The sequence below is a fragment of the Oncorhynchus clarkii genome, chromosome 3 (assembly GCF_045791955.1).
Source record: "Oncorhynchus clarkii lewisi isolate Uvic-CL-2024 chromosome 3, UVic_Ocla_1.0, whole genome shotgun sequence".
Classification (NCBI taxonomy): domain Eukaryota; kingdom Metazoa; phylum Chordata; class Actinopteri; order Salmoniformes; family Salmonidae; genus Oncorhynchus; species Oncorhynchus clarkii.
Genome location: NC_092149.1, coordinates 37935292 through 37961978, shown reverse-complemented (window position 1 = coordinate 37961978; position 26687 = coordinate 37935292). Strand labels below are relative to the sequence as shown.

Genomic DNA, 26687 nt, shown 5'->3' with positions numbered 1-26687 from the left:
GAGAGGGAAGGGTGGTGATTTAATGGGTCCTAATAGTTCTACGTCGATACAGTATGACATCAGGAGTCCGCCAGAGACCTGAGTTCCCAGTGATTATTCCATTAAGCTCAATTAGTCAGGACGGAGATGATGCCGTTACACAGAAAGGCTCTCAGAAAATAAAAAAGGCTCCATGTCAGGTCGGAATGGTCCAGCTAGGTCACTGACAGCAGGTCACCTTCTGCTAAAAAATGTTTACCTCCGATGTGACGTAAGTGTTTACCTCGGTAGACGTTTACCTCCTGCTAGTGAGCGTGACATACTCCAGAGATGCTCACCACCTCAGAATTTAACTATATGAATGTGGATATCTCCTGAAATTCTCCTTGTTCATAGAATGTAACAGCTGAATTTCCATCTAATGGGGAAACTTTTTTTATGTAACTTTTACAAATGAATCAATTTACTTGAGTTCCAACTTTGAGCATGTTGTGTCATCCATGAGCGTTTTCATATCTGTGAAGCTAGAGTAAAATGCCTCTCAAAGCACTAAGCCAATCTCTCTCTTGCTCTCTCCTACCGCTGGCCAGAGCCACGATAGTGACATCTGCCCCCGCTGTTTTCAGTCTTTTTGAGGATGTGTCCTAGATGGCACCCTATTCTCTATGTAGTGCACTACTTTTGACCAGGGCTCTGGTCAAAAAGTAGTTTACTATTTAGGGAACAGGATGTGACTTGGGATATAGCCTTAGTAGTGGGGCCTGCATTGTAATCAGCCAGTGCGTCTGTGATGGGGTGTAGTTAAAAATAAATACAAAAACAGCCTGTATTTGAACCAGGGTCTGTAGTGACTCTTCTAGCACTGAGAAGAGCCTTAGACCGCTGCCATTGATAACATGCGACATGGAAGTCTTCTCTTATCACTCAACAGGGAGTAGGTTCCAGGTCCTAGTCTACTCATGCTTATGGATGAGCACAGAGGGGAGGAGGGAGAGTGTTTTCTCTATTGCCGTACAGGGACCATCAGCGTTTCATCTTGAAGTTCGAGTCTTGAGTGTTCCCAATCTCCCTCATTTATTTCACAGACCACACACACACACACTGCGTGTCAGTTGTAATTCACCCACCTTGTCCTCTTGGGTAGCCTTTGGTCATCCTTGGTTACCACTGTCACACAGCCTATATCCAGCTCAGACCTCCCTCTCTCTTGGTCTCTCTCACGGTCCTCTGTTCCTTAGTTTCCCCTTACCCAGAACAGCCACTGACGAAACCCAAATCCATCTCGTAATTTCCTTACAACCAGAGGGTAGGCGGTCAACAGTAGGTGGTTTGAGTAAAATAAATCTGTTTCCCCTCTTTGGGAGTCACTTCATTTTAGGTGGTTATAGAGTTGAACTGCTCTTTTCTGGATTTTGATAGTGGATTTTGTCCTAATTCGAATCTGCATGCATTATTTGGGGTTTTATGTTTTACAGAGAGGATGTTTTTTTGCAGAATTCTGCATGTAGAATTTGGTGTTTCTATTTTGTGAATTCTCAGTTGGTCAGAATTCTGCATGCACTCTCAATTTGGTGTTCCTGGCGAGTGGACCCCAGATCTCCATAAAGGGCAAAGGGTTCTATAACTGATTCAAGTATATTTAGCCAGATCCTTATTGGGATGCTGAATTGTATGTTTTGATGGCATAGAAGGCCCTTCTTGCTTTGTTGAAGTTACTTGTGATTCGGATGTTTAGGTCGAGGTAGATATAGTTCCGTGTGCTCTAAGGCAACAGTGGCTAGATGGAATTTGTAGTTCTGGCAACTGGACCTTTTTTTGGGACATAATTTTTGTCTTACTGAGATTCACTGTCAAGGCCCAGGTTTAGTATTCTGTGCAGAAGATATAGGCGCTGCTGTAGGCCCTCCTTGGTTGGGGACAGAAGCACCAGATCACCTGCAAACAGTAGATTTTGACTTCAGATTCTAGTATGGTGAGGCCAGGTGGTGCAGACTGTTCTAGTGCCCTCGCCAGTTCGTTGATATACAGTGGGGCAAAAAATAATTTAGTCAGCCACCAATTGTGCAAGTTCTCCCACTTAAAAAGATGAGAGAGGCCTGTAATTTTCATCATAGGTACACTTCAACTATGACAGACAAAATGAGAAAAGAAATCCAGAAAATCACATTGTAGGATTTTAAAATAATTTATTTGCAAATTATGGTGGAAAATAAGTATTTGGTAACCTACAAACAAGCAAGATTTCTGGCTCTCACAGACCTGTAACTTCTTCTTTAAGAGGCTCCTCTGTCCTCCACTCGTTACCTGTATTAATGGCACCTGTTTGAACTTGTTATCAGTATAAAAGACACCTGTCCACAACCTCAAACAGTCACACTCCAAACTCCACTATGGCCAAGACCAAAGAGCTGTCAAAGGACACCAGAAACAAAATTGTAGACCTACACCAGGCTGGGAAGACTGAATCTGCAATAGGTAAGCAGCTTGGTTTGAAGAAATCAACTGAGAGCAATTATTAGGAAATGGAAGACATACAAGAACCCTGATAATCTCCCTCGATCTGTGGCTCCACGCAAGAACTCACCCCGTGGGGTCAAAATGATCACAAGAACGGTGAGCAAAAATCCCAGAACCACACCTAGTGAATGACCTGCAGAGAGCTGGGACCAAAGTAACAAAGCCTACCATCAGTAACACACTACACCGCCAGGGACTAAAATACTGCAGTGCCAGATGTGTCCCCCTGCTCAAGCCAGTACATGTCCAGGCCCGTCTGAAGTTTGCTAGAAAGCATTTGGATGATCCAGAAGAAGATTGGGAGAATGTTATATGGTCAGATAAAACCAAAATAGAACTTTTTGGTAAAAACTCAACTCGTCGTGTTTGAAGGACAAAGAATGCTGAGTTGCATCCAAAGAACACCATACCTACTGTGAAGCATGGGGGTGGAAACATCATGCTTTGGGGCTGTTTTTCTGCAGGACGACTGATCTGTGTAAAGGAAAGAATGAATGGGGCCATGTATTGTGAGATTTTGACTGAAAACCTCCTTCCATCAGCAAGGGCATTGAAGATGAAACGTGGCTGGGTCTTTCAGCATGACAATGATCCCAAACACACCGCCCGGGCAACGAAGGAGGTCCTGGAGTGGCCTAGCCAGTCTCCAGATCTCAACCCCATAGAAAATCTTTGGAGGGAGTTGAAAGTCCGTGTTGCCCAGCAACAGCCCCAAAACATCACTGCTCTAGAGGAGATCTGCATGGAGGAATGGGCCAAAATACCAGCAACAGTGTGTGAACCTTGTGAAGACTTACAGAAAACGTTTGACCTCTGTCATTGCCAACAAAGGGTATATAACAAAGTATTGAGATAAACTTTTGTTATTGACCAAATACTTATTTTCCACCATAATTTGCAAATAAATTCATTAAAAATCCTACAATGTGATTTTCTGGATTTACATTTTTTTTTTTGTCTGTCATAGTTGAAGTGTACCTATGATGAAAATTACAGGCCTCTCATCTTTTTAAGTGGGAGAACTTGCACAATTGGTGGCTGACTAAATACTTTTTTGCCCCACTGTATATGTTGAAGAGGGTGGTGCTCAAGCTGCATCCCTGTTCCACCTCACAGCCCTGAGGATAGAAATCTGTGTTTTTGCCAATTGGACGTCTTGTTTGTGTACAATGATTTTATAATATGGTTTCCCCCCTACACCGCTTTCCCTCAATTTATATAGCAGACCCTCATGCCAAATTGAGTCAAAAGATTTTTTGAAATCAACAAAGCATGAGAAGACTTTGCTTTTGTTTTGGTTTATTTGTTTGTCAATTAGGGTATGTGGTGTGAATATGTGGCCTGTCGACTGTAATTTGTTAAAAAGCCAATTTGACATTTGCTCAGGATATTGTTTCCCCTGAGGAAATGTAGGAGTCTGCTGTTAATTTTTCCCAAGGTTGCTGTTGATGCATATCCCACGGTAGTTATTGGGGGAGAATTTGTCTCCATTTATGTGGAATGTGGTATCGGTCCTTGCTTCCAAATGTTGGGGATGATGCCAGAGCTGAGGATGGAATCTGTGGTCTGTTTATTTTATAATTTAATTTAGGATACCATCAAGGCTACAGGCCTTTTTAGGTTGGGTTTGTATTTTGTCCTGTAGTTCATTCAATGGAATTGGACAATCTAGTGGGTTCTGGTAGTCTTTGATAGCTGATTCTAAAATTGTGTAATCGATCATTTTATGTTTTTGCTGCTTGTTAGTTATAGGGCAACAGATTGGATAAGTGGTTTATCCATACATCTCCATTTTGGATTGATGGCTCTTCATGTTGTTTAGTGTTTTCCAATTTTCACAGAAGTGGTTAGATTATATGGAATCTTCAATTACCCTGAGCTGATTTCCAACATACTGTTCCTTTTTCTTAGTCTATTTCACTATTGTTTTAGTGTTTCACCACGGTGAAGGAATAGGTATTTTCTGGGTCTCTGTGTGTTTGGTTGGAAAGGTTTCTCAATTTCTTTCTGCTTTTGCATTCTTCATCAACCCATTTGTCATACATTTTCTTAGATTATCTGCTTGAATTTGTAAGATTTGATAGGGAAGCTGAAAGGTCAAATATGCTGTTTTGGCTTTCTACTGCTAGGTTTACACCTTCATTATTGCAGTGAAACATTTTGTCCAGGAAGCTGCCTAAAATGGGTTGATTTTGTTGATACATTTGTTTTGTTTTTGGTAGGTTTCTACACTACTTTCCTTCCATCTATAGCATATTTTAATAGTATGCAGTTTGTTTGTCTTTGAGGCCTCATGACTGAATAATGCTCTGTTAAAGTAGACTGATTTTGCTGTGATCTGATAGGGCTGTCAGTGGGCTGATTGAATGCTCTGAGACTGGGTTGAGGTCTGTGATAAAATAGTCTACAGTACTGCTGCCAAGCGATGAACTGTTGGTGTACCTATCGTAGGAGTCCCCCTCGAAGCCTACCATTGACCTAGCGAGAGACAGAACTACAGGAGTTGTGACCCGTTTTTGTTGGTGGTTTTGTAGTAGTTGTGTATAGGGTGGAGACAGGTGTGTGGGGGTGGGGGGGGGGGGGGGCTGCTGCTGCTGCTATCTGATTCAGAAGGGTTGGATTAAATGAGGAAGATACATTTCGGTTGAATACATTCAGTTGTGCGACTGACTAGGTATCCCCTTTCCCAAATGGAGGGAATGCTGTCACCTCCAGGTAGGTGTTTGTTCCCCTGTGTGCTGAGAGTGTCCGGTTCTTGTCCAGTTCTGGTGTAGAGGTCGCCACAGACTAGTACATTTCCCTGGGTCTGGAAATGGTTGATCTCCCCCTCTAGGATGAAGAATCTGTCATCATTAAAGCATGGTGAGTCTATTGGGGGGGATATAGGTAGCACACAGGTGGATTTTTTTTAAATCCTCGGTTGACTTATTTCTAACCAGATGTAAAATGCTCCTGTTTTTGAATAATTTAATGGAGTGAGTTAGGTCTGATCTATAACAAATTAGCATACCCCCCTGATGCTTCCCTGTTTCACTCCTGGTAGTTTGGTGGATGGGACTACCAGCTCTCTGTAACCTACAGGGCAACCAGTGTGTCCATATCCTCCATACCATGTTTCTCCGTCTTCCATCTAGTCAGTTCCTAACAACCAGTGGGTAGGTGGTCCAACAGTTTGAGTAAAATGTCTCTCCCTCTCTCCCTGTGTTGTATTCTCTAGGCACAAAAACAGAAGGAAACTGGGAGATACTATCTACACTTGTTCAATAAGAAACACTAGTTTTGTTTTCTGATGCACAACGTTCTGCTACCTTGTGCTCTCAGAAATATGACCTTGATGAGCGTGACAGCCAGACTTTCTGGGAGCACATTCCTCCCGTGGAGGGACAGACAGCATTTCTGTCCGTTTCTGCTCCATCCTGCAGATGGGAAACTCATAGTACCGTCGGTCACCCTCCAGGCCAACCAGAGAGGAGATACCGTACCTCAGGATTAATAAATCTATGGAAAAAGGGGAACATGCTATACGTTCCACGGAATACCATCTCCTTCCATCCCACATTCCCAGTCTGTGATATGGAACTCCGATCCAACCCGGGGGTGGAACATACCAGGCCAAGGCCAAGCTACACCCCCACCCACCTTTCACTTACTCAGTTGAATGAGACCTTAATCATCGTCCCTCCGTTTTAGAGCAGAATTTGAGGCTTGGTAGCAACTGTGAAGTCAGTCGTCGTCTTCATCTTATTATTCATTTCAGCCCTACCTCATTGTGTGAGACTGGGATCCTCATTTTGGAACTGAATGGACATGAGGGTAGTAGAATAGGAGGAGTACGAGTAGAATAGGAGGAGGTATACAGCCTTGTCTTGTATCACAATTGATCAACTATATTTCACAAGCGTTCACACCTACAGCAAGCCATGCTTCTGGGTTCAGAGTGAGAGCACATCATTTCTGGCCACACCAGACTCACAAGCAGCAGGTCAATAAAAATGATTTTCTAATAGAACTCAACACAGAATATCCTATAATGCACTAATGATACTAGTGGGCTGTGCGACTGGACTGAGTTAGTCTGTACTTTTGTCTCTGTCCCCAGTTAGGGTGGCCTTTGACTGTGTTGGCCCTCTATAGGTGTATGCTTAAATCACTGTTGAGACTAAGTGTCTAACAAGAATACAATTCTGTTTTACCTCTGACTCTGTGACATATGTCACTTTCACTCTCTAGAGAGTGTCTTGACAGTCCGAGACTGTCCAAGAGCATCATAAGTTGTGACCTGTGTCAGAGTTATTCATACCCTACAGTCCTCACCTGTCCATTGGCTAAAGTCCTTTCCAGCAGTTTATAATCTCTCTTCATAGCCGTAGAGAGTGGTTAGAGCCCCGGCCAGCAGTCCCAATTCCACTTAGCGGTCATGGAGCCAGTTAAGCATTGATTACTTTACTGCTCCACAAACGTCAGCTCAGCTGGCTGCTTTAAACCGTTAAGGTCTGTGGCCAAGACAAGCTCGCACAGAACGTGCCGTCCTGCCATCTTGGCTGCTGTCGGGTGACGTCTTTGACGCTCAATGAGGTTGGTGATTTATGATGGGCTAAAGCCATGTGCTACCTGGACCAGACCTAACATCCCGTCCTGCTGAGGACTTGGCTGGACAACCAGACTGCAGAAAATATACCTTTTTTAATTTCTGCTGCTAGGCGGCGGACAAACCAAGGGTTGACATGACATTCTTTGGTCAGTTGTAGGTTTGTTGCATCCAGTCTTTGTCCACTACCTTTGTGAGGAGCAAAACGCCTATCACTTCCTACCCACGATGTTCTTGAATTAACAGCTCAATTCAAATTGAAGAGATTAGGAAACCCCTGAAATACACCAAAGTTTGGAGGCTTTGCTATATTGGCCTAGCTGGGCCAGAGGTGCAGGTGTTGGGGCAGAGGTCTAGTGATGGTTGATGACTTACGGTTGGACAAGAGAATGTAAGCCAGCCAACACAACACAGGGAGGGTGGAGGGTGAACCCACGCAGCACAGCACACCGGTCAGATCAAAGAGGGTCTGCTACGCCCATCCGTAAAATGCTTTAGCAGCTAGCGGTGTGCTTTCCTTCTCCGGTGTCACTGGACACCCTAGCTGTCAGATCACAAACGGCCCATAATCAGGCCCATGAGACCTCCACTAGGACAGAGATGAGCCTCTCTATGTCCCCCTGAAACACGACCCCTACTGTTACCCCCAGCATGGCCCTGACAAAAGAAACCCAGATCAGCCTCACCATGCCCATACACACACGTGTGAATGTGCGCACACATACAGTTGAAGTCGGAAGTTTACATACACTTAGGTTGGAGTCATTAAAACTTGTTTTTCAACCACAACCACATTTCTTGTTAACAAACTATAGTTTTGGCAAGACGGTTAGGACATCTACTTTGTGCATGACACAAGTCATTTTTCCAACAATTGTTAACGGACAGATTATTTCACTTATAATTCACTGAATTACAATTCCAGTGGGTCAGAAGTTTACATACACAAGTTGACTGTGCCTTTAAACAGCTTGGAAAATTCCAGAAAAATGATGTCCTGGCTTAAGAAGCTTCTGATAGGCTAATTGACATCATTTGAGTCAATTGGAGGTGTACTTGTGGCTGTATTTGAAGGCCTACCTTCAAACGCTGTGCCTCTTTGCTTGACATCATGGGAAAATCAAAAGAAATTTGCCAAGACCTCAGAAAAGAAATTGTAGACCTCCACAAGTCTGGTTCATCCTTGGGAGCAATTTCCAAACGCCTGAAGGTACCACGTTCATCTGTACAAACAATAGTATGCAAGTATAAACACCATGGGACCATGCAGCTGTCATACCGCTCAGGAAGGAGACGCGTTCTGTCTCCTAGAGATGAACGTACTTTGGTGCGAAAAGTGAAAATCAATCCCAGAACAACAGCAAAGGACCTTGTGAAGATGCTGTAGGAAACAGGTACAAAAGTATCTATATCCACAGTAAAACGAGTCCTATATTGACATAACCTGAAAGGCCGCTCAGCAAGGAAGAAGCCACTGCTCCAAAACCGCCATAAAAAAGCCAGACTACGGTTTGCAACTGCACATGGGGAGAAAAATCATACTTTTTGGGTAAATGTCCTCTGGTCTGATGAAACTGTTTGGCCATAATGACCATCGTTATGTTTTGAGGAAAAGGGATGCTTGCAAGCCGAAGAACACCATCCCAACCTTGAAGCACGGGGGTGGCAGCATCATGTTGTGGGGGTGCTTTGCTGCAGGAGGGACTGCTGCACTTCACAAAATAGATGGCATCATGAGAAATTATGTGGATATATTGAAGCAACATCTCAAGACATCAGTCAGGAAGTTAAAGCTTGGTCGCAAATGGGTCTTCCAAATGGACAATGACCCCAAGCATACTTCCAAAGTTGTGGCAAAATGGCTTAAGGACAACAAAGTCAAGGTATTGGAGTGGCCATCACAAAGCCCTGACCTCAATCCCATAGAAAATTTGTGGGCAGAACTGAAAAAGTGTGTGGGAGCAAGGAGGCCTACAAACCTGACTCAGTTACACCAGCTCTGTCAGGAGGAATGGGCCAAAATTATCCCAAGTTATTGTGGGAAGCTTGTGGAAGGCTACCCGAAACGTTTGACCCAAGTTAAACAATTTAAAGGCAACGCTACCAAATACTAATTGAGTGTATGTAAACTTCTGACCCACTGGGAATGTGATGAAAGAAATAAAAGCTGAAATAAAAAATAATTATCTCTACTATTATTCTGAAATTTGTACATTCTTAAAATAAAGTGGTGATCCTAAGACAAGGAATTTTTACAAGGATTAAATGTCAGGAATTGTGGAAAACTCAGTTTAAATGTATTTGGCTAAGGTGTATGTAAACTTCCGACTTCAACTGTAGATGCAGGCATGCACACTCACACAGTTACATGCAACATCCATATTAAAGCAACTGCTGCTTTATTAGTTGCCAAGACCCTATCTCGCTAGGAGTCAAAAGACGTTGACTGAGAAAAGCTGGAAATCCCATTCCATCCGGCAGCTTCTGATCCACACCCAAAACTAACTGTGCCGTCAGCGCCGGGAATATCACTCCGGCAGGACAAACTAATGTGACCCACCTGGAAATCCAGTTATCTTAGGCAGGGGGAAGGGGGAGATGGAGGAGTTGGAGAAGATTTCAACGACATTTGAGAGGAACGAGAGGGGAGGACACAGATGACTTAAAACCCTGCAGAAGTGCAGGTATAAGTCTTTAGGAATTGTTATAAGCGTATAGGCTTTCATAATGGCTCATTCTAAGATGTATAATACAATTACGTGGGAAATATTTATTTGACTCAAAATGCATGGTATTTCGTCAGAATCATTATGAGAAGACGTTATTAAGGACTCGTGCATGCGTATGACATGTCTTACGCTGCGTTATAACTGCCTCATTATACCTGCAGGCTTTAAGTAAAGTGCTACAGAACAAACATTAAGCTCTTTATCCCCACAAAATGCATTGCCCACGCAACTTCTAAGATAATGTACTTCGCAACTTTGAAAAATGCATCTTGCATCACCATCAGTTGTACTTGCAGATAACGTGCAAGAGTTCCCGTAATGGTCTCGCTACAAGAGCTCTACACAAAAATCTATAATCTAAGGTAGTTCATGTTATTCACATCTCAAACTTCAACTGCCAAGAGGAAACAGATTAGCCTAGATGTTTGTCAGTGGTTTCCACACAACTTCACAGGCAACGAGAGGAGATAAAAATGCATGCTGCTGAAAGTATGAAATTACTTCTTTTTTTGCACATTTGCCTCCACTAATCAATTGCTTAGAAATGTAGAACGAAAGAATAACGTGGCATTATGGAAAGGGGGTGAAGACCACAGATTTAGTGAAGGAAAGGTGTTAAACCACATGAAATAAAACTTTTCCATCTCTGACCTATTCCAGATATCTTAGTTTGGCATCTGTAGAACGTTCCAGAGCGATTGTGGCAACGTATGTGTATGAACCAATATTTTTGCATTTGCTATAGGCCTAAGTCCCCACTCCCATCTAATCAGTGCCTTGGTACTCCTTCACTCGTGTTAGAGCATAATAACCGGTGCTTCCATCCCCTCCTGTTAAAGTGAGATCAGATGAGAGAGGTCAGACCGGCTCGAATGCTCTTAATGAGATAGAAATTCTCATCATGCCGCTAGAGGACCCTGGACCTCCATGGCCCTCTGGGTAATCCACATACTGACACCACAACCCATGCATCTCATCCAGCACATTAAAATAGGTCTAACTAGAAAACACACCAGTGCACTCTCCCCGGAACCGCATCGCCAAAATTTGAGCCCTGCTCCTCTATCCAACTCATTAGCGTAATGTGTTCATGTGTCGCTCCTCTCCATATGATCTGAGGAATTAGCTAGCGAGCTGTCCTGCTCGACTAAAGTTACTCTCGCTCACAATTAAGAACGTGTTTAGTTAACCATTGTATTTTGTTTTCAAAACATTATGTTTCGGACGTCAATGGCCTTCAGTAGTTGTTGTTGGATGTGGACGAGTGAAGAATAGTGACTAAGACATTCGTTTCTAAGTCCCCAGACCGTCTCTAACTCTAAAGATGAGCTCGAAGGGGAGATGACGTGGCAGTCCGAGGGGATGCGACTCTTCACAGTGCATCGATCCAATGGTTCCTGTCAGCTGGTTGGCACAGTGAAAACCCCAGCTTCTCTCCTTAGTTTATTGGACCGAACCGTCCAGATCGTTTTTTTTATGGACCCTGGAGGCAGGCTCTCTGTAACTGTAAAAGATTGGTTTTAACGAGGGAGAGAGCCAACAGTCACAGTTGAGAAATAAGATCTATTCAGATGTCAGGTCCTTCCGTGGTGCATTGAGATGAAGTCCTTTCAACAGCGGCGTGCCTTCATGGATGCCAAGGGAAGCCAGGCTTCCCCCCAAAAAATGTACCAACAAAAAAAGATGCATAAATAATTTCTTTCATCTCTCTGTTTCAGAATTTTCCTTCAATTTGCAAGAGGCTGAATTTACTGTATCTCACTGAAGAAAGCATCTGAGCGAGCAAAACAGCACCCCTCTGTCTGACAGCCCATCTATCTGATGCTGTCTGGTCAAAAAGAGTATGATAATGTTGCTGCCCGTAGCATTGAATGCAAGGGAAGCCAGCGTGCATTTGGCCTCCCTTGACAAGAACATTATAAAATAATAGTCAATAAGCATTGAGCTAAACTGACTCAGCTCAACTGTGAATGGTCCTGATGCACCCTAAAAAAAAGTGTCAATGGAAACCAGTTTGGATTTGGCTTCACACCAATCACATCACAACAACAGCCAAATGACATTGACAGAGAGAACTTTAATTGTTGCATCTCGTTGTGTTGTTCTCCTCCGTTGTCTAGCTAGCTAGCTAAAATTGTCCTTTCCTAAATTAGCCATGGATGGAGATAGGGATTTGGACATGTGGTTTTACTTAATTCTCTGTACTGGCCAATGATTATGAAGGGGATTTTGATCCAACCATAAATTCATACAGTTTGCGTGTCCCTGGCCAAAAAAGGATGGAAGTTCATTATGTAGCTAGATGTAGTGGGCCGATGTAAATTAGCTGGATCATCATTGCCCATTAAAGGAAGTTAAGCTAGCGAACAAGCATTTTAGCCAGGACAACAAAAACTAAACATGTGTAGCCTACTGTATGATAAAGTCAAAGACCGTTTCGGTGACATGAGAGGCATTGGCGTTTCTCTACAAGTAGGCTGAGTCAACATGTTTTTTGTACTTGTACGCACACACACAGAAATCAGTACCATGGACAGCCACATCATATTTAGTTTACGTTGAATGGACTAAATCGTTTTTGGTATCTTTTAATTGTCACTGTATTAGACTAAACATAGGTGATTTGATGATGTGGAAGTTGAAATGGTGCTTGAATGAATAGTGGAGGCATCTCCTGTTTTCTTTGCGACTCTCTGTGGTTTTAAATCAATAGTTGTTTAGAGTCCGAAAATGTCTGAAACATTAACTTGATTGACCATGCTGTAGGTCATGTAACTGTTTGTTACATGCAATATGGTTTGTGGACAGATGTTGCTCTCCGGTTTTGTGATGAAACAAAGGCGTGGTTGAATTTATTCTGCTGCTTTGTCTTCTTATTGTCTCGGCCTTTATGCCTATATATCACTGTGGCAAGGCATATGAACTAACATGTTATAGAGCAAACAACACACTTATCGCATAATTGTCACAATTAACACATAAGTTGTAATATGGCATTTTTTTCCCCTGGCTTGGCTTCCCCAGTGATTTTACCCACACACCGCTACTGCTTTTCAAAGCACTCACTGATTATGGCATCTCTGAAGATAAAGTCATCTGTAATGATAGAAAATTCAGGATTGTCCATGCAACAATTTTTGCATATCCCTTTTTCCCCCCCTATGCAGCCCCTGTCAAAAATTGTAGAGGAATATACACCTACTGTCTCTATGGCAACCGCTCTGATTTGGCTGGCGTGGAGATGGCTGGTGCACAGAGCTCTTGAACGAAGGCCAACCCATACCTCCACACCCGGGAAAAAGATTGACTCCTCACATACATTTCCAGATGTGAGTTATTGTTTGAGAGACTTGTGATCTCTCATTGGACCGTCCACCAATCAAAAGCTGGCTATCCCAGTATAAGCCAGTAGCGTGAATGAGATGCATGATTCAAATAATATGCATATGGCTACATATGAAAGTATGGCTGTGAATGTATCTGATCTAAGTCTAAAATGCATCAAATTAAAATCAACTACATTTGTATTGGTCACACGTGTAGCGAAATGCTTATTTTTCTAGCTCCAACAGTGAAGCAATATCTAACAATTCACAACAATACACACAGATCTAAACGTTAAAGGATGGAATTAAGAAACGTAGAACTATTAGGACGAGCAATGTCAGAGTCAGGAGTATAAATATATAATATGTGTTGGGATGTATAGACATTATGGACAGTATGTGGATATACTAAATATTCTATCTGTAGAATGTGTAGGATAGAATAGTATATATACAGCAATAGTTTAATAGGATAGCATTGACTAGAACAATACACACAAATCTAAAGTAAAGGAATGGAATTAAGAAGATGTAATATTTGGACGAGCAATGTCGGAGCAGGTGTGATTGTAAATGATCAGTGATCTATGTGAATGTGACTGCCTCGACCCCCTGTTGTGATGAGTGTGACTGTGCAGGTAGGCTCTGGGACCTCTGCTCTGCTGTAGGCTAAGAGTAAATGGGATAATCTGGGTTTACAGGGCTGGGTGGCTGCACTGCCTGATAGATGACCTGACGGCTGCCCCTCCCCAACCGGCCATGAACATGGCACAGCAAAGTGTGTTTGGCTTTGGCAGGTTTCCCTCTGATGTTTGATGGAGATGAGCGTCTGGTTCTCTGTTTCTCTGATACTAGCTGCCATGCTGTGCTGCACTGTGACATGGAAGTTCAGTCTGACACTGACATTAGAGTTGTGTCAGCTGTTTTGCTCACACTTCAGCAGAGAGCATTAAGCCCAGGGGGTATGATGATGGGGGGGGGGGAAGGGATTCAAGACAACCGAGACCGCTAATGTCCACAACACACATTCACAACACTAGTTACCCCAGGCCAGTTGGTATATTGGCCAAGAAGAGAGAAATGCATGGTTGCATACAGGGATTAAACTCAGATTGTCGGATATTTCAGGGCTGGTCACATCCCCTTCACATTCACAAGACCACTGAGCTAATCAGGCCTTCCAGAGCCGCTAGGCTAAAATCCCCTCCACATTGGTAAGACCCCTCCCACATTAAAAAATAATACAGTTTACTGTAGAATACTAAAGTACTTACTATAGAATTCTATAGTAAACTGTAGAATACTATACTACACACTGTAGTATCCCTCAATCATGTATAGTACTTACAATAGAATGTTGTAGTATACTTTCGAATACTATAGTAAATACTACAGTCTCATCCGCAAAAAAGACTGTAGTAAATACTACAGTAATGTCCGCAAATACACTATAGTCCACAAAAACACTACACGTTTTAACTATAGTAAATACTACAGTATTTAATTTGTGTATACTCTGCCCATTCCCCACTCCCACATTACAATTTGTGCCACACATTAGTGAGAAACCTACATGCTAAGTATAGATCACATATTGTGTTTCCGACAGGTTATAGAAAAGAGCAGTAAGCTCTGAACTATCCGTTCAGACCCCAGACCTACCTACAGGTTAAGGAAAATGTGCTCTTTCAGTATTTCTCCAGTAGGTTTCCTGAAGGAGAAAGCCTCCACTTCTATGTCAAAGATAATAAAACAAAAACACTATTGTAAATTCTACAGTGACGTCTGAAAAACACTACAGTAAATCCTACAGTATACTGTAGTCCGCAAAAAAATGTAATTAATTACTATAGTATATACTACAGTTTTATTTTACTTCAGTATTGATACTATATGTAACGGATCTCATCCTCCTCTTCTGAGGAGGAGTAGCGAGAAGGATCGGAGGACCAATTTGCAGTGTGGTAAGTGTTCATGATGTAATATTTAATGAATCAAACTGAACACTGAAATACAAAAAACAATAAAGTGAACGAACGAAAACCGAAACAGTCCTGTCTGTCGACATACACAAAGACAGAAAATAAACACCCACGAAACACAGGTGGAGAAAGGCTACCTAAGTATGATTCTCAATCAGAGACCACTAACGACACCTGCCTCTGATTGAGAACCATACTAGGCCGAACACAGAAACCAACATAGAAAAACAAACAGACTGCCCACCCCAACTCACACCCTGACCATACTAAAACAAAGACAAAACAAAGGAACTAAGGCCAGAATGTAACACTATACTTAACTGTAAATACTATAGTAAATATTACAGTATTCACTGTAGTCTTTTTGCCATCGCAAAACACTACAGTGAATACTACAGTAAAGTCCACAAAACACGACAGTGAATACTATAGTATTTATACCATAGCATACTATAGTATTTTTTCATGTGGGCTGAGATCAGATTCAGCTTAACCAGGCACTAAATCAGGTCACGACTTCTACTGTTTGATAGAAACAACCATAGGGTTGGTGGTTAGGAACTATATTTAGGAAAGAGAGTGTTCTTTAGAGGTGAGAGTTTAGGAGCCTGGTTTAGGAAATGGCATTAGGGAAACCATAATTAGGTATGTGTTGGTCCTGTGTGGTTCTAGGAAGGCCATATCATGGGTTCAATTCATGCAGGGATCACATACTAAAAACTCACTGTACTGCAAGTCGCCTTAAGAGAAAACATTTGCTATAAGTGGCATATTTATATGACGTTTGCTCAACACAGCAAGTAAATATCAGTATAGGAAAACTGGAACGCTCTAAAATAGACAAACTGTAGGAAGTGTCATATTCTACATTATGACTCACAATCAGTGGTGGAAAAAGTACTCAATCATCATACTTGAGTAAAAGTAAAGATACCTTTAAATAGTAAATGACTCAAAAGTCACCCAGTAAAGTAAAAGTCAAAAATGATTTGGTTGTAAATATACGTAAGTATCCAAAGTAAATGTAATTGCTTAAATGTACTTAAGTATGAAAAGTAAAAACCATTTCAAAATCCTTTGTATTTAAAAAAAAAATGAAGGATAGCCAGGGGCACACACACTTGTGTTTAGTGAGTCCGCCAGATCAGAGGCAGTAGGGATGACCAGGGATGTTCTCTTGGTAAGTGTGTGAATTATACCATCTTCCTGTCAAAATGTATTGAGTACTTTTGGATGTCAGGGAAAATGTATGGAGTAAAAAGTACATTATTTTCTTCAGGAACGTAGTGAAGTAAAAGGGAAAGTTGGCAAAAATATAAATAGTAAAGTACAGAAACTACTTAAGTAGTATTTTAAAGTATTTTTACTTAAGTACTTTACACCACTGCTCACAATATGTTGTTGCTGGATATTTTTCAAATGACTCAGATTTGGTTGGGATTGTACTCCAACTTTTTCCTCTTTCCCATAGAGGGCGGTATGGCAATGTCAACTCAAAGTAGGCTTTTGCTCCACAATTTCTGTATGGTCTATGAAATCCTGCAAGTCAAAATAACAACTCTTTATAGTGAAAACCTTACATCTCCTATAAATTACGACTTAAAATAATGTGATTTCAACTCAAAGGAGGACACATTAGGCTATTATATTTTTAATTAACGGTGCTTGCATTTCACAAGAGACTATAGAAAATTACAGTTTTGTTTGTGTATATAAATGACCTATATCAATATGGTCAAGGCTGTAGTAACATAGCAAGCGTAGAAAGACGCCTGTGCGGTGTCCCTCAAGTTAGGTTAAATTCTGTATACCTGAAAACCGGCACCTTTTTGCCAACGCCGCTATAGTGCGATTTGCTATTGGTGAACACAGATTTCGCTGTAACTTTATTTTTTATGTTTATGGCACCTGGTATTCCCAGGTGGTCTCCGGTCCCAGTACTAACCAGGCCGATGGTATGGCCACAATAGTATATATTTTTTCTCCCCGAATTAGGTCCCTTGGCTCATCTCTGCAACTACTCAATGGGATCGGGAGAGGTGAAGGTCGAGTCATGTGTCCTCCGAAAACATGACCCTCCTGGCCGCCTACCTCTGCTCAACACTGCTCGCTTAAACCGGATGTTAGCCGCACCAATGTGTCGGAGGAGCCAAGGCAATGACCATCCCCTACCGCGGACGGCGCTGGGCCAGTTGTCCGCAAAACCTGGGATCAAACCCCAGGCTGTTGACGTCGCTCAAACTTATCTTCAAATGATAAGGGGTTGTACATATCATGTGACATTCCTAAAACTGTACCTGCCTTTCAGCGAGAAGCAACGCCCACAAGCCAAGCACAATGGATAGGTAACGGTTAACTTTGATGGAAAACAAAAGTAGCCAAACTAAACCACATCCGTTTCACGTGACATGGAAGGCTTTAAGAATTTATTGGAGACGAAAAGGGAACCAAATATTTAGAAGTTGCGCGTCACAATCCACGGGGATTCCACAGAGGGCTGATCACTGCAGAACTGCGTATTCATGCAAATTCAATAAATCATAGGCGGGCCTTAGGCGATGGAGTCACAGCCCGAACACAGAACTCCTGGTATACCAACGAGCACCAAAGACGGCGATGCGCACAGCTCGGATACACTGAGTGATAACCGATGAGGAAACGTTTCACGCCCTTTAAAGAAAGGAAAAAGGCAGAAGTGACGACAATCTTTGAGAGAAGATCTTATTCACTGTCCTCCCTTATCTCACGACAAAAGACGCGCGAGTCAACCGGAGTACGCAGCTGTCATTTCTTTACTGCGCATTGAGTAGCCTAGCCTATTTCGCCTTGATTTGATTTATGTTACAGTATAATATAGAGGAGATACTGCACTCTGACTGAAGATACCGATGTGGATGAAGTTGACATTGCCCCTCTATAGCCTACTGTCACTGCGCGTAAAATCCACATTTGGATACGGACCTGTCGCTAAAGAAACTTCATAGTCAATTGCCGTTTAATTTTCTCCACAATGTCCGAAGAAGATAATAGCTGCACTGGTGCTAGTACTATAGCTGAGGTTGAAAGCAGCAATATCAGCGTTCTCGGCTGGGAACAAGTGCAGCGCCTTGATGCCATCCTGACGGAGACCATTCCCATCCACGGCCGGGGAAACTTCCCCACTTTGGAGATGAAACCCCGACAAATAGTGAAAGTGGTGCGTAGTCGCATGGAGGAGAGGAATATCCACGTCCGGGACGTGCGGCTTAACGGGTCTGCTGCAAGCCACGTTCTTCACGAGGATAGCGGACTGGGCTACAAGGACCTTGACCTAATCTTTTGCGCGGATATGAAAGGGGAAAGTGATTTTCAGATTGTGAAGGATATCGTTTTGGACTGTCTCCTGGACTTCTTACCTGACGGGGTGAATAAGCAAAAAATATCACCATTGACTTTAAAGGTAGGCTACACTTTCCATGGAACATTTATTGAAATAAATCAAATAGCTATTTAGAAATGAATTTCATTAATGAATATGGCTAATTGGGCTTTTACGCACCTTTGCCCTTTTGCACATCATTGTGCATGAGATTTGAAAACGCAATAAGACCCGTTTACTGATAAGTATAAATGTATTCAGTTAAGAGGATTGCAGTAAACCCATTTAAAGCAGATCCCGTCTCCTTGGCCACCTAAGTTCAATAGACAGGGCAGCCAATGTTTGCCCCTTATTGTAGGCTACAGAAAGATGCACAGAAAATATGGGCCAATGTAATTACATGAATACGTCTTTATATGGAGCTATGCAGGATTACCTGTTCTTGATTTAGTGCATGTATCAGTTGAATTGGATTTAGATTAGGAGTAGGCTACATACAGTATTTATATCCATGACAGTTATTCGTTTAAGATCATAGTGGCGCCAAAGCCTTTATACTGTATGTATACAGTATTTTTAAAACCCATTGACAGTTATTCCTTTTAACTGAGCAAAGTGCAAACAGTATTTCTATCCATTGACAACTGGAGCTAAAGATGTCTTTTCCCCGTGTGTTTCTGTCTGACAGGAAGCCTATGTGCAGAAGATGGTGAAGGTGTGCAATGATTCAGACCACTGGAGCCTCATCTCCCTCTCCAATAACAGAGGCAAGAACGTGGAGCTCAAGTTCGTAGACTCTCTGAGGCGGCAGTTTGAGTTTAGCGTGGACTCCTTCCAGATCAAGCTAGACTCCCTGCTGCTATTCTATGAATGCTCTGAGAACCCCATGGCCGAGACCTTCCATCCCACCATCGTGGGTGAGAGTGTGTTTGGGGACTTTGGTGCTGCCCTCGACCACCTACGCCAGAAGGTGATCTGCACCCGCAACCCAGAGGAGATTCGGGGCGGCGGCCTGCTCAAGTACTGTCACCTGCTGGTAAGGGGCTTTCACGCCGACTCCGAGACGGAGATGAAGTCCCTGCAGCGTTACATGTGCTCACGCTTCTTCATCGACTTCTCGGATATCAGCGAGCAGCAACGCAAGCTGGAGTCCTACCTGCAAAACCACTTTGTGGGCCTGGAAGACCGCAAGTACGACTACTTGATGACCCTGCATGGGGTGGTCAACGAGAGTACGGTGTGCCTGATGGGACATGAGAGGCGGCAGACACTGGGGCTGATCGCCATGCTGGCGGTGCGCGTGCTGGCCGAGCAGAACTTCATCCCGAACGTGGCTAACGTCACCTGCTACTACCAGCCAGCCGCCTACGTGGCAGACGGTAACTTCAGTAACTACTACATAGCCCAGGTACAGCCCATGTTCCACTGCCAGCGGCATGCCTACTCCACCTGGCTACCCTGCAACTGAGACAGCACACGGGGAGGAAGGAGTGAGAGAGAAAGAGGGAGGAGAGAGTCTGATTCATTTATCACTGTAAAGTGTTTTTCAGATGAATGAATGAGAAAAGGGTATCCCCATGCCCCACCATCCTGTATTGCATTTAAATGTGTTGTTATGTTTTGTTAGAGTGTGATGCTGGGGGGGGGGGGGGGGGGGGGGGGAGAAAATAACAGCTGGGTCTCAGCTCCTGTGAGGTCCATCTTGAACCAATGGCAGGACAGTTTACTGTGAAAATGCCACCCTGTCTGACACACAACCCAAGCTTGGGAAGTATGGGATGGGGTTTTGCCCAATACAATGCAAACAACGATGGACAAGAGTGAAAGCCGCAACAATACTTTCATTGACCCTGACCTGGATTGACTGACTCTGTTGCGAACTGAAAATGCTGTGGAATTGAGCGACAGACGGAACATAATGTGTGGCTGCATCTGTGTCCTGTGGTGTCCAGCTGCCTCCTTGGCCGTGAGGAGGATGCAGGCCCCTTTGCTCTCTTAAGGGGTGTGCGGCTTGCACCCTGACGCGCGCTGGGCCATGTCCCAGCAACACAGGGGTTACTAGAGCACCATAAAACTCTCTTTATTTCTGGTGAGGTGAGATGTCATCACGAGCTTGGAATGACAGAAACTACACCTTAACTAGTAATGATTGATATGAACATGATGATGTGTTTACAAACCAAAGATTTTTCATTTATTGTTTTTAATACCCACGTTTGGTGGGGAAGAAAACAAATGTATAATGCGATCTATATTTGTATATGTGAACGTGTTTTAAGTGCCTAACGCCTATCAGTAGTATAGGCAGAGGAATAATGAGCAGTAGGCCATATCGTTTTGTGAATAAATCCAGTCTGGTTTTCGTCAGGCACACAAGACAATAGCACCCCAGAGGCTTGTGAATGTGACCGTAAAATCCCGATTCAAATCCTGATACAGTCCGTGTTGATGTCATATTTTTTTGGAAGAAAACAACATATCCCCTTGCAGTCAGAGTATTAGTCGATGGGGGAGAGATGGGGTGTTACTGTACTTTGTACAAAGTAGTTTGACAGGTTGATACAGAACCTTGCATTAACATTTGCAGATATTTTAACCATTCCAGCTCCAATGAATAATAACAGCACCTCCCCATAGGTGCGTTGAAGCCACAGAGACGAGAGCGTTGTTTGCTGTTGCTCTCCCATAGTCATTTTCAGACAAACTCCACGGGAATATTAGTTTGTGCCGAGGTGGTTTAATGTTGTTTTGTCGTTGTTCACGTTGACCGCTTTGGTGAGCTTTTCAGATATCCGCGTTAAAGAAAGGCAACATCCTGTAGTTTTCAGTTTCATAAGGATTACTGTATATTCAGTTTCACATGGTTTTAAACTTTACTGTATTTTGTATTGGGGTGCTTCTCTTTTAATTCACCTTTTTGTAGCAAGTTCACAGCAGGCTGAGGGAATGAAAAACCTGTGTCGGGAAGAAATAGATGCATAAGGAAAGAGAGACCGATCGGATCAAAGGGCAAAGAGGCAAGTCGGGGTGTTCCTGTGCTGCCTTCTAGTATGATATTTGCTGAGACACCTGTGATGGGACATTATTTGCTGTAACACTCTAGCAGGGAAGTACGCAGCTGCCAAAGAGGTTGAACTTATCTGGGCTGTGTCTGCAGTGTATTGCGCTCGCTTTGGGTGGGCTCAAACCTACCAGCAAATGTTGTGTCAAATGTTTATCTGCCGCTTGCCCAATGTTGAATGAGTGTTCGGCCTTTTGTCGATGGCGAGAGAGGTTGAGGACATGTTGTTTTTAATATCGAAGTACAGATACTGAGCTGTAGGGGGAGGGACAGACGCTCTAGGGACAGAAGTAAAATGCGAGAGGCAGGAAGCTGGGCTGGGGAGATGGGTGCAGCTGGTGAAATGGTTTGTCTTGCTTTCACCACAGACCGACATACAGACAGATATACCGTGGTAATACCTCTTTCTCCCATCTTAAGATGACCTAAGCAGAGAGAATAGGCACGGGGGGGGAGAGAGAGAGGGGTCCTGGTACACACAGCACAACTTTAGGGAGGTAGTCTATTAAGCCTAGTTTGACCTCTTATGTCAAGGGGCCTCTTCTCTGGGGGACTGAACAGATATCCTCGCATGCCTTATGAGCTTTGATAACGTTTCCTGGGTTGGTGCACTGCCATGGTATTACTGTAAATAACCTTCTTTTTTTTAAAAAATGAGGCTTGGTTAGGCAGTGGTTGCATGATCTAACTGCTACGCTGTAAGGTCCGAGCCCATGGGGAAATACTGTCTGATGCTAATTCAGTTTCTCTAATGCCATCTCTCAAACATAACATCTGAAATATCTTCCTCAGCTGATAGGAATAGATTTTTGACACGAAGAGGAAAATGAACGATGATTCATCACCAATATTGTGGGTCTTGGGGTGAGAGACAGTGTTATTAAAAATAGCAACATTGTTGTGCACTATACAAATCTAAAGTGTGTATCTTTAGAGAAGAATAAACTGTGTTTTCCCTTTGGGTGGGATTCCTGGGCTTCCCGCTTCTGTACAAATGGGTCATGTCACAACTCTTTAGGGCGTCTTAAGGAAACTACTCTCTTTGTCTCCACTGATGAGATCTTACTCTTGTCCTCTCTCCTCACTCCCATAATGTGCAAGTAGTAATGCAGCCCCCTTAGGGAGAAAGTGAATGGACATCTAATGGAGTTCTACAGGGCGGAGGCACTCCAAAGGGGATGTGAAACGACTTCGGTGACCACTGTGTGACTGTAACCTGGGTGGTCAAGAGAACAGAGAGAAATGCACTCGACTCAAATCATTCTGTACTCCCTTTTCCCTATTTTGCTATTTCACACATTCTGTTCAAACATCTTTCTTTTTGACTGTGTACATTTTGATGATACCGTCTGGATCGTGCAGGCGGTGTGTATTCCCATCTCTTCTCACTCTGTGAAATTGGCTCAGAACAGTTAAGCCAGCACCAGTCTACCATGTAGTTGGCAAGCAACACACAGGCTACTATGGTCTTGTTTGCATTGTTTCAACTTGTCACCTCCTATTCATGCAGTCTTTATCCATCAAACCAACAAAAATAGAAAAAGAGCCTGCCTCGTATTTTTTTATGATTGTTATTTTTTATAACTGTATCAGACCATGTTGCAGCGCTTTGGAGTCTGTGATCAGTTTGCAAAATATCATTTCTCAGCTTACATTTTTTTTTCCAGATCTTGTTAATGCCTGTTTTGAAGATAAAGGATGTTTTCATCATTAAAAAAAAATGAAAACCAAATTTTCATTTCCGTTTCTTGTTTGTAACAATGTTTGTGGGTTCTGTGACTGAATTGTGTTGACGACAATGCTCAACTGTCTGCTCTATCTCGATTCTGATTGTTCCTGTCTAGCGTTAGACTATTTCCCTAAACCACCCCCCAACACTCAATATCCAGGCTTTGCCTCAATGGTCTGCCCATCAAGGCAAATGACTTCAGGCTTCTTTTTCATGAGAGGGCATCTCTTTTAACTGACGCTAGCCATTCAGCAGCTTTTAGAAGGCTGGGTTCCCTGCTTACAGAGGACAATCCTGGCCAGATCCTGGCAGACCAGACCCAATGGGCACCGGTCAGAGAGAACTACTCCACCGCTGCCAGAAATAGCTGGTGGTGAGTGTGAGGGATTTGCGTCCACCCAAAAAGAGACTTTGACGCTTTTGTGTTGTGAATATCTTTGCCTGCTCATCAAATTCTCTTTCAGAATTACTCCGTGCCCCCCATCCACAACACTTTAAATGTTGACTGACTGATCAGGCAAGGGCAGGGTAGCAGTGAATGGACCAGTTTCATGGATGGAAATGGAGCTCTAAAGCAACTTAGCTCTAGTATGGGTCACATGTCTCATTGTCCCACATAGAGAGAGAGCGGGAGAGAGACAGACGGAGTAAGATGAGTAAGTAAAGTACAGTGTAAGTAAGCTATATTTAGGAGCCATGATAAGGACATTATCCCTTTCACTGAAAAGGAAATGGGTGACTGCTCTATGCTTGCAGATACACACTTCACTTTTCCAAACCCGTCAGAAGACGAGGTACGAGAACGTTTGGACAATCTGATCACTTGTACCTTCAGCTTCACCAATATCTCCTCAGTGCAGCCGGCTTCAAACACCAGAAAACATATATAAGTGATGCCTACACAGCACATTCTCCAGTGTTGAATCAACACTGAGCATGCTTTTATTTTTTTATGTTTAATTTTATTTGACCTTTATTTAACTAGGCAAGTCTGAGCATGTTAAGTGTAACACTTTCAGTGTTAAATTAACACTTTCCTTAGTGTAAAGGCTTATTTGCATATTTCCTAGTGTGCCTTGCCTTTCGAGTGAAATGTAGTTTCCACCCATGACTGTATTTGTTAGTGACAGAGACATGGTTGTTGCATTCATTCATTTTCAGTCCTGTGGCCTTCACCAAGTGAGATTCTAAGTGAATATGTTATCATTAAAATCACATTCTTTAAGACAATACATACTTCACAAGTCCTTATATTGAGGGCCTAGTTTTACCCCTTTGCTGTACACTGGCTTGAAACGTATGGTTTACAGGTCACTTCAGGCCTGCAAGTCACACTATGCTGGCTTGCAAAGTGATGTGCAATTCCTATTGGAATCCAGCCTGAGTGGGGATATTCAACATTTGTAATTTGTATTTACCCGCAAGCTGTATTCATAATGAATGCCAGGGTTGGGAAAACTGAAATATGAGACTACTTAAATAATCTAAACTAGAACAACCATTACATTAATGGGGACAATACGTCAAAGTAACAGATTGGATTGGTGTAGAAAAATGTGTGGTATTTATATTTGAGTAGCATAAGAATAATTAATACACAGTCAATGCACATGCAAAAACATAGAAACAAATCATAAAGAAATAAACTGCGATAGAGCATCCTGGGAAATATGACATTGATGGCTGTTTTTTGTTGTTGTTAATTTCTGATTATTACACCAACACTGGGGTTATTTTACTGTGTTCATTTAACCATTTACAGATAATCTAATTTCTGAATCAACACTAGAAATGTTACACTGAAAAATCAACACTACTTAACACTGGCCAGTTTGCTGTGTTCTTAATGGCCTGTCTTTGCTTGAAAGGGATGAGACTAGACAAAACTAAATATGATATATAGCAGACAGTGTGCTTGGGGGAGATCCAAGGTCCACCGTCACGTGACTCTCCAAAAGACAACAGCAGTGAAAACATTGGCAATAGTTAAGAGGCTCACATAATTTTTCAGTTAATTGATTACATGTTGTGGGAGGGAATGGGGGAGGTTGTTGGATGGCTGAAAAACTGATCTATCTTCTATCCTTAAATTCCCTGATGCAGAGCTCCTCAAAAATTCGTTAATGGCTTTTCCACCCGGGGAGTGGTCGGCTACTCCATTGGATTTTCTCGCTCTCGCTCTCTCTTTCTTTTCGAGATTAAGGCTTTTATGGAATAAGCCAAGGACTGTTGGCGCGAGACTCGCCGCTGCCGACCCACCATGCAGGGACAGGAGCCAATGTTGCTCCTCCGAATTCGTTAATGGCTTTTCCACCCGGGGATTGGAGAGTAGCCGGCTACTTCATGGGATTTTCTCTCTCTCTCGCTATCTTGCTCGCTCTCACCCGCTTGCTCTCACTCGCTCTCCCTCTCATTTTTCCAGATTAAGATTGTTATGAAATAAGCCAAGGACTGTTGGATCGAGACTCGGCGTGGCCAACCCACCATGCAAGGACGGGAGCCAATGTTGTGATTTACTACGTGGCCTAGTCATTTCAATAAGGCAGCAATTTTCTCACTTGGAAAAGTGTGGAACACTAAACAGACTGGATACGGCCACAATTCCTCACTTTGAGAGGCAATTGTAAACAAATTCCAGGGAGCATTTAGGGAGCATTCAACAGCTATGGTGAATACAGCCGTGTAGAGAGAGTGAGAGGTCAGAGTCACCGAAGGGTCATAGACAGCCAGTCCTAGACTACTACTGTTTGTATAGTCTATGGGGGCAGACTTGGGCCAAATATATCAAGCATTTCGGAACAGGAGTTCTGTTCTAGTTATCTAATTCACTGTCATCTTAAAGGCAAAACGAATCCTAAATCAGCACTCCTACTCTTAGACGCTTAATATACAGCCCCTGATCTACTCCTGTTTTATGGCAATTGTTCCGATGTGGGAAATACACAATCTCCTTCTCCAACATATTCATATAGGCTACCTATACTCACAAGTCATTTCATCATGTTTGAGCGGTATTACTGTGGCATTCATCTTTTTTTAGTTAACACCAAGTACAGTAACAATTCCCCCAGAGCCTAGCCACCCCAAAATGTATATTGTGTTCTGTTCTATACTGTTTAACCATTGGCCTTCTACAGTTGAATCAGGTGATTCAGGCACTTAACACGGCTCTGTATTTCAACAGTGTCACGCCACTATAAACATCCTAATGAAAGCTAACGAAGGAAACATGTTGGTTATGACAGTGAACCTCCTCCTTACCTGTGCCATGACTGTCATTAGCGTAACCAATGCGCCACGTCATCTCCATCATCCCATTTGAGAACAGACCATGACAATGTAGTCTGAGTGACACAGAGTTCTTCCAAAATAACACACAGGAAGAGGACAGAGTAAATCCTCCCAGCTGAAAGATATG

At 42.9% G+C, this 26687-nt stretch overlaps 1 protein-coding gene and 1 non-coding gene across 2 annotated transcripts; both read left to right on the top strand.

Moving 5' to 3' along the window:
• Window positions 1–14815: 14815 nt before the first annotated feature.
• Window positions 14816–14868, top strand: LOC139406226 (U7 small nuclear RNA). Its single transcript, XR_011633950.1, has one exon. It is a non-coding gene; the product is annotated as a U7 small nuclear RNA (small nuclear RNA).
• Window positions 14869–17647: 2779 nt separating this feature from the next.
• Window positions 17648–23272, top strand: LOC139394655 (terminal nucleotidyltransferase 5A-like). Its single transcript, XM_071142761.1, has 2 exons — window positions 17648–18560; window positions 19168–23272. Exons 1-2 carry the CDS (start codon window positions 18132–18134, stop codon window positions 19945–19947), a joined length of 1209 nt encoding a protein of 402 aa, XP_070998862.1. The 5' UTR covers window positions 17648–18131; the 3' UTR covers window positions 19948–23272.
• The last annotated feature ends 3415 nt before the right edge of the window (window positions 23273–26687 follow it).

Bases quoted from the DNA above. Each gene is read 5' to 3' on its own strand.
- LOC139394655 (XM_071142761.1), top strand. From the start codon at position 18,132: ATGTCCGAAGAAGATAATAGCTGCACTGGTGCTAGTACTATAGCTGAG. The intron at 18,561-19,167 runs GTAGGCTACACT...TCTGTCTGACAG, and splicing joins TATCACCATTGACTTTAAAG to GAAGCCTATGTGCAGAAGAT.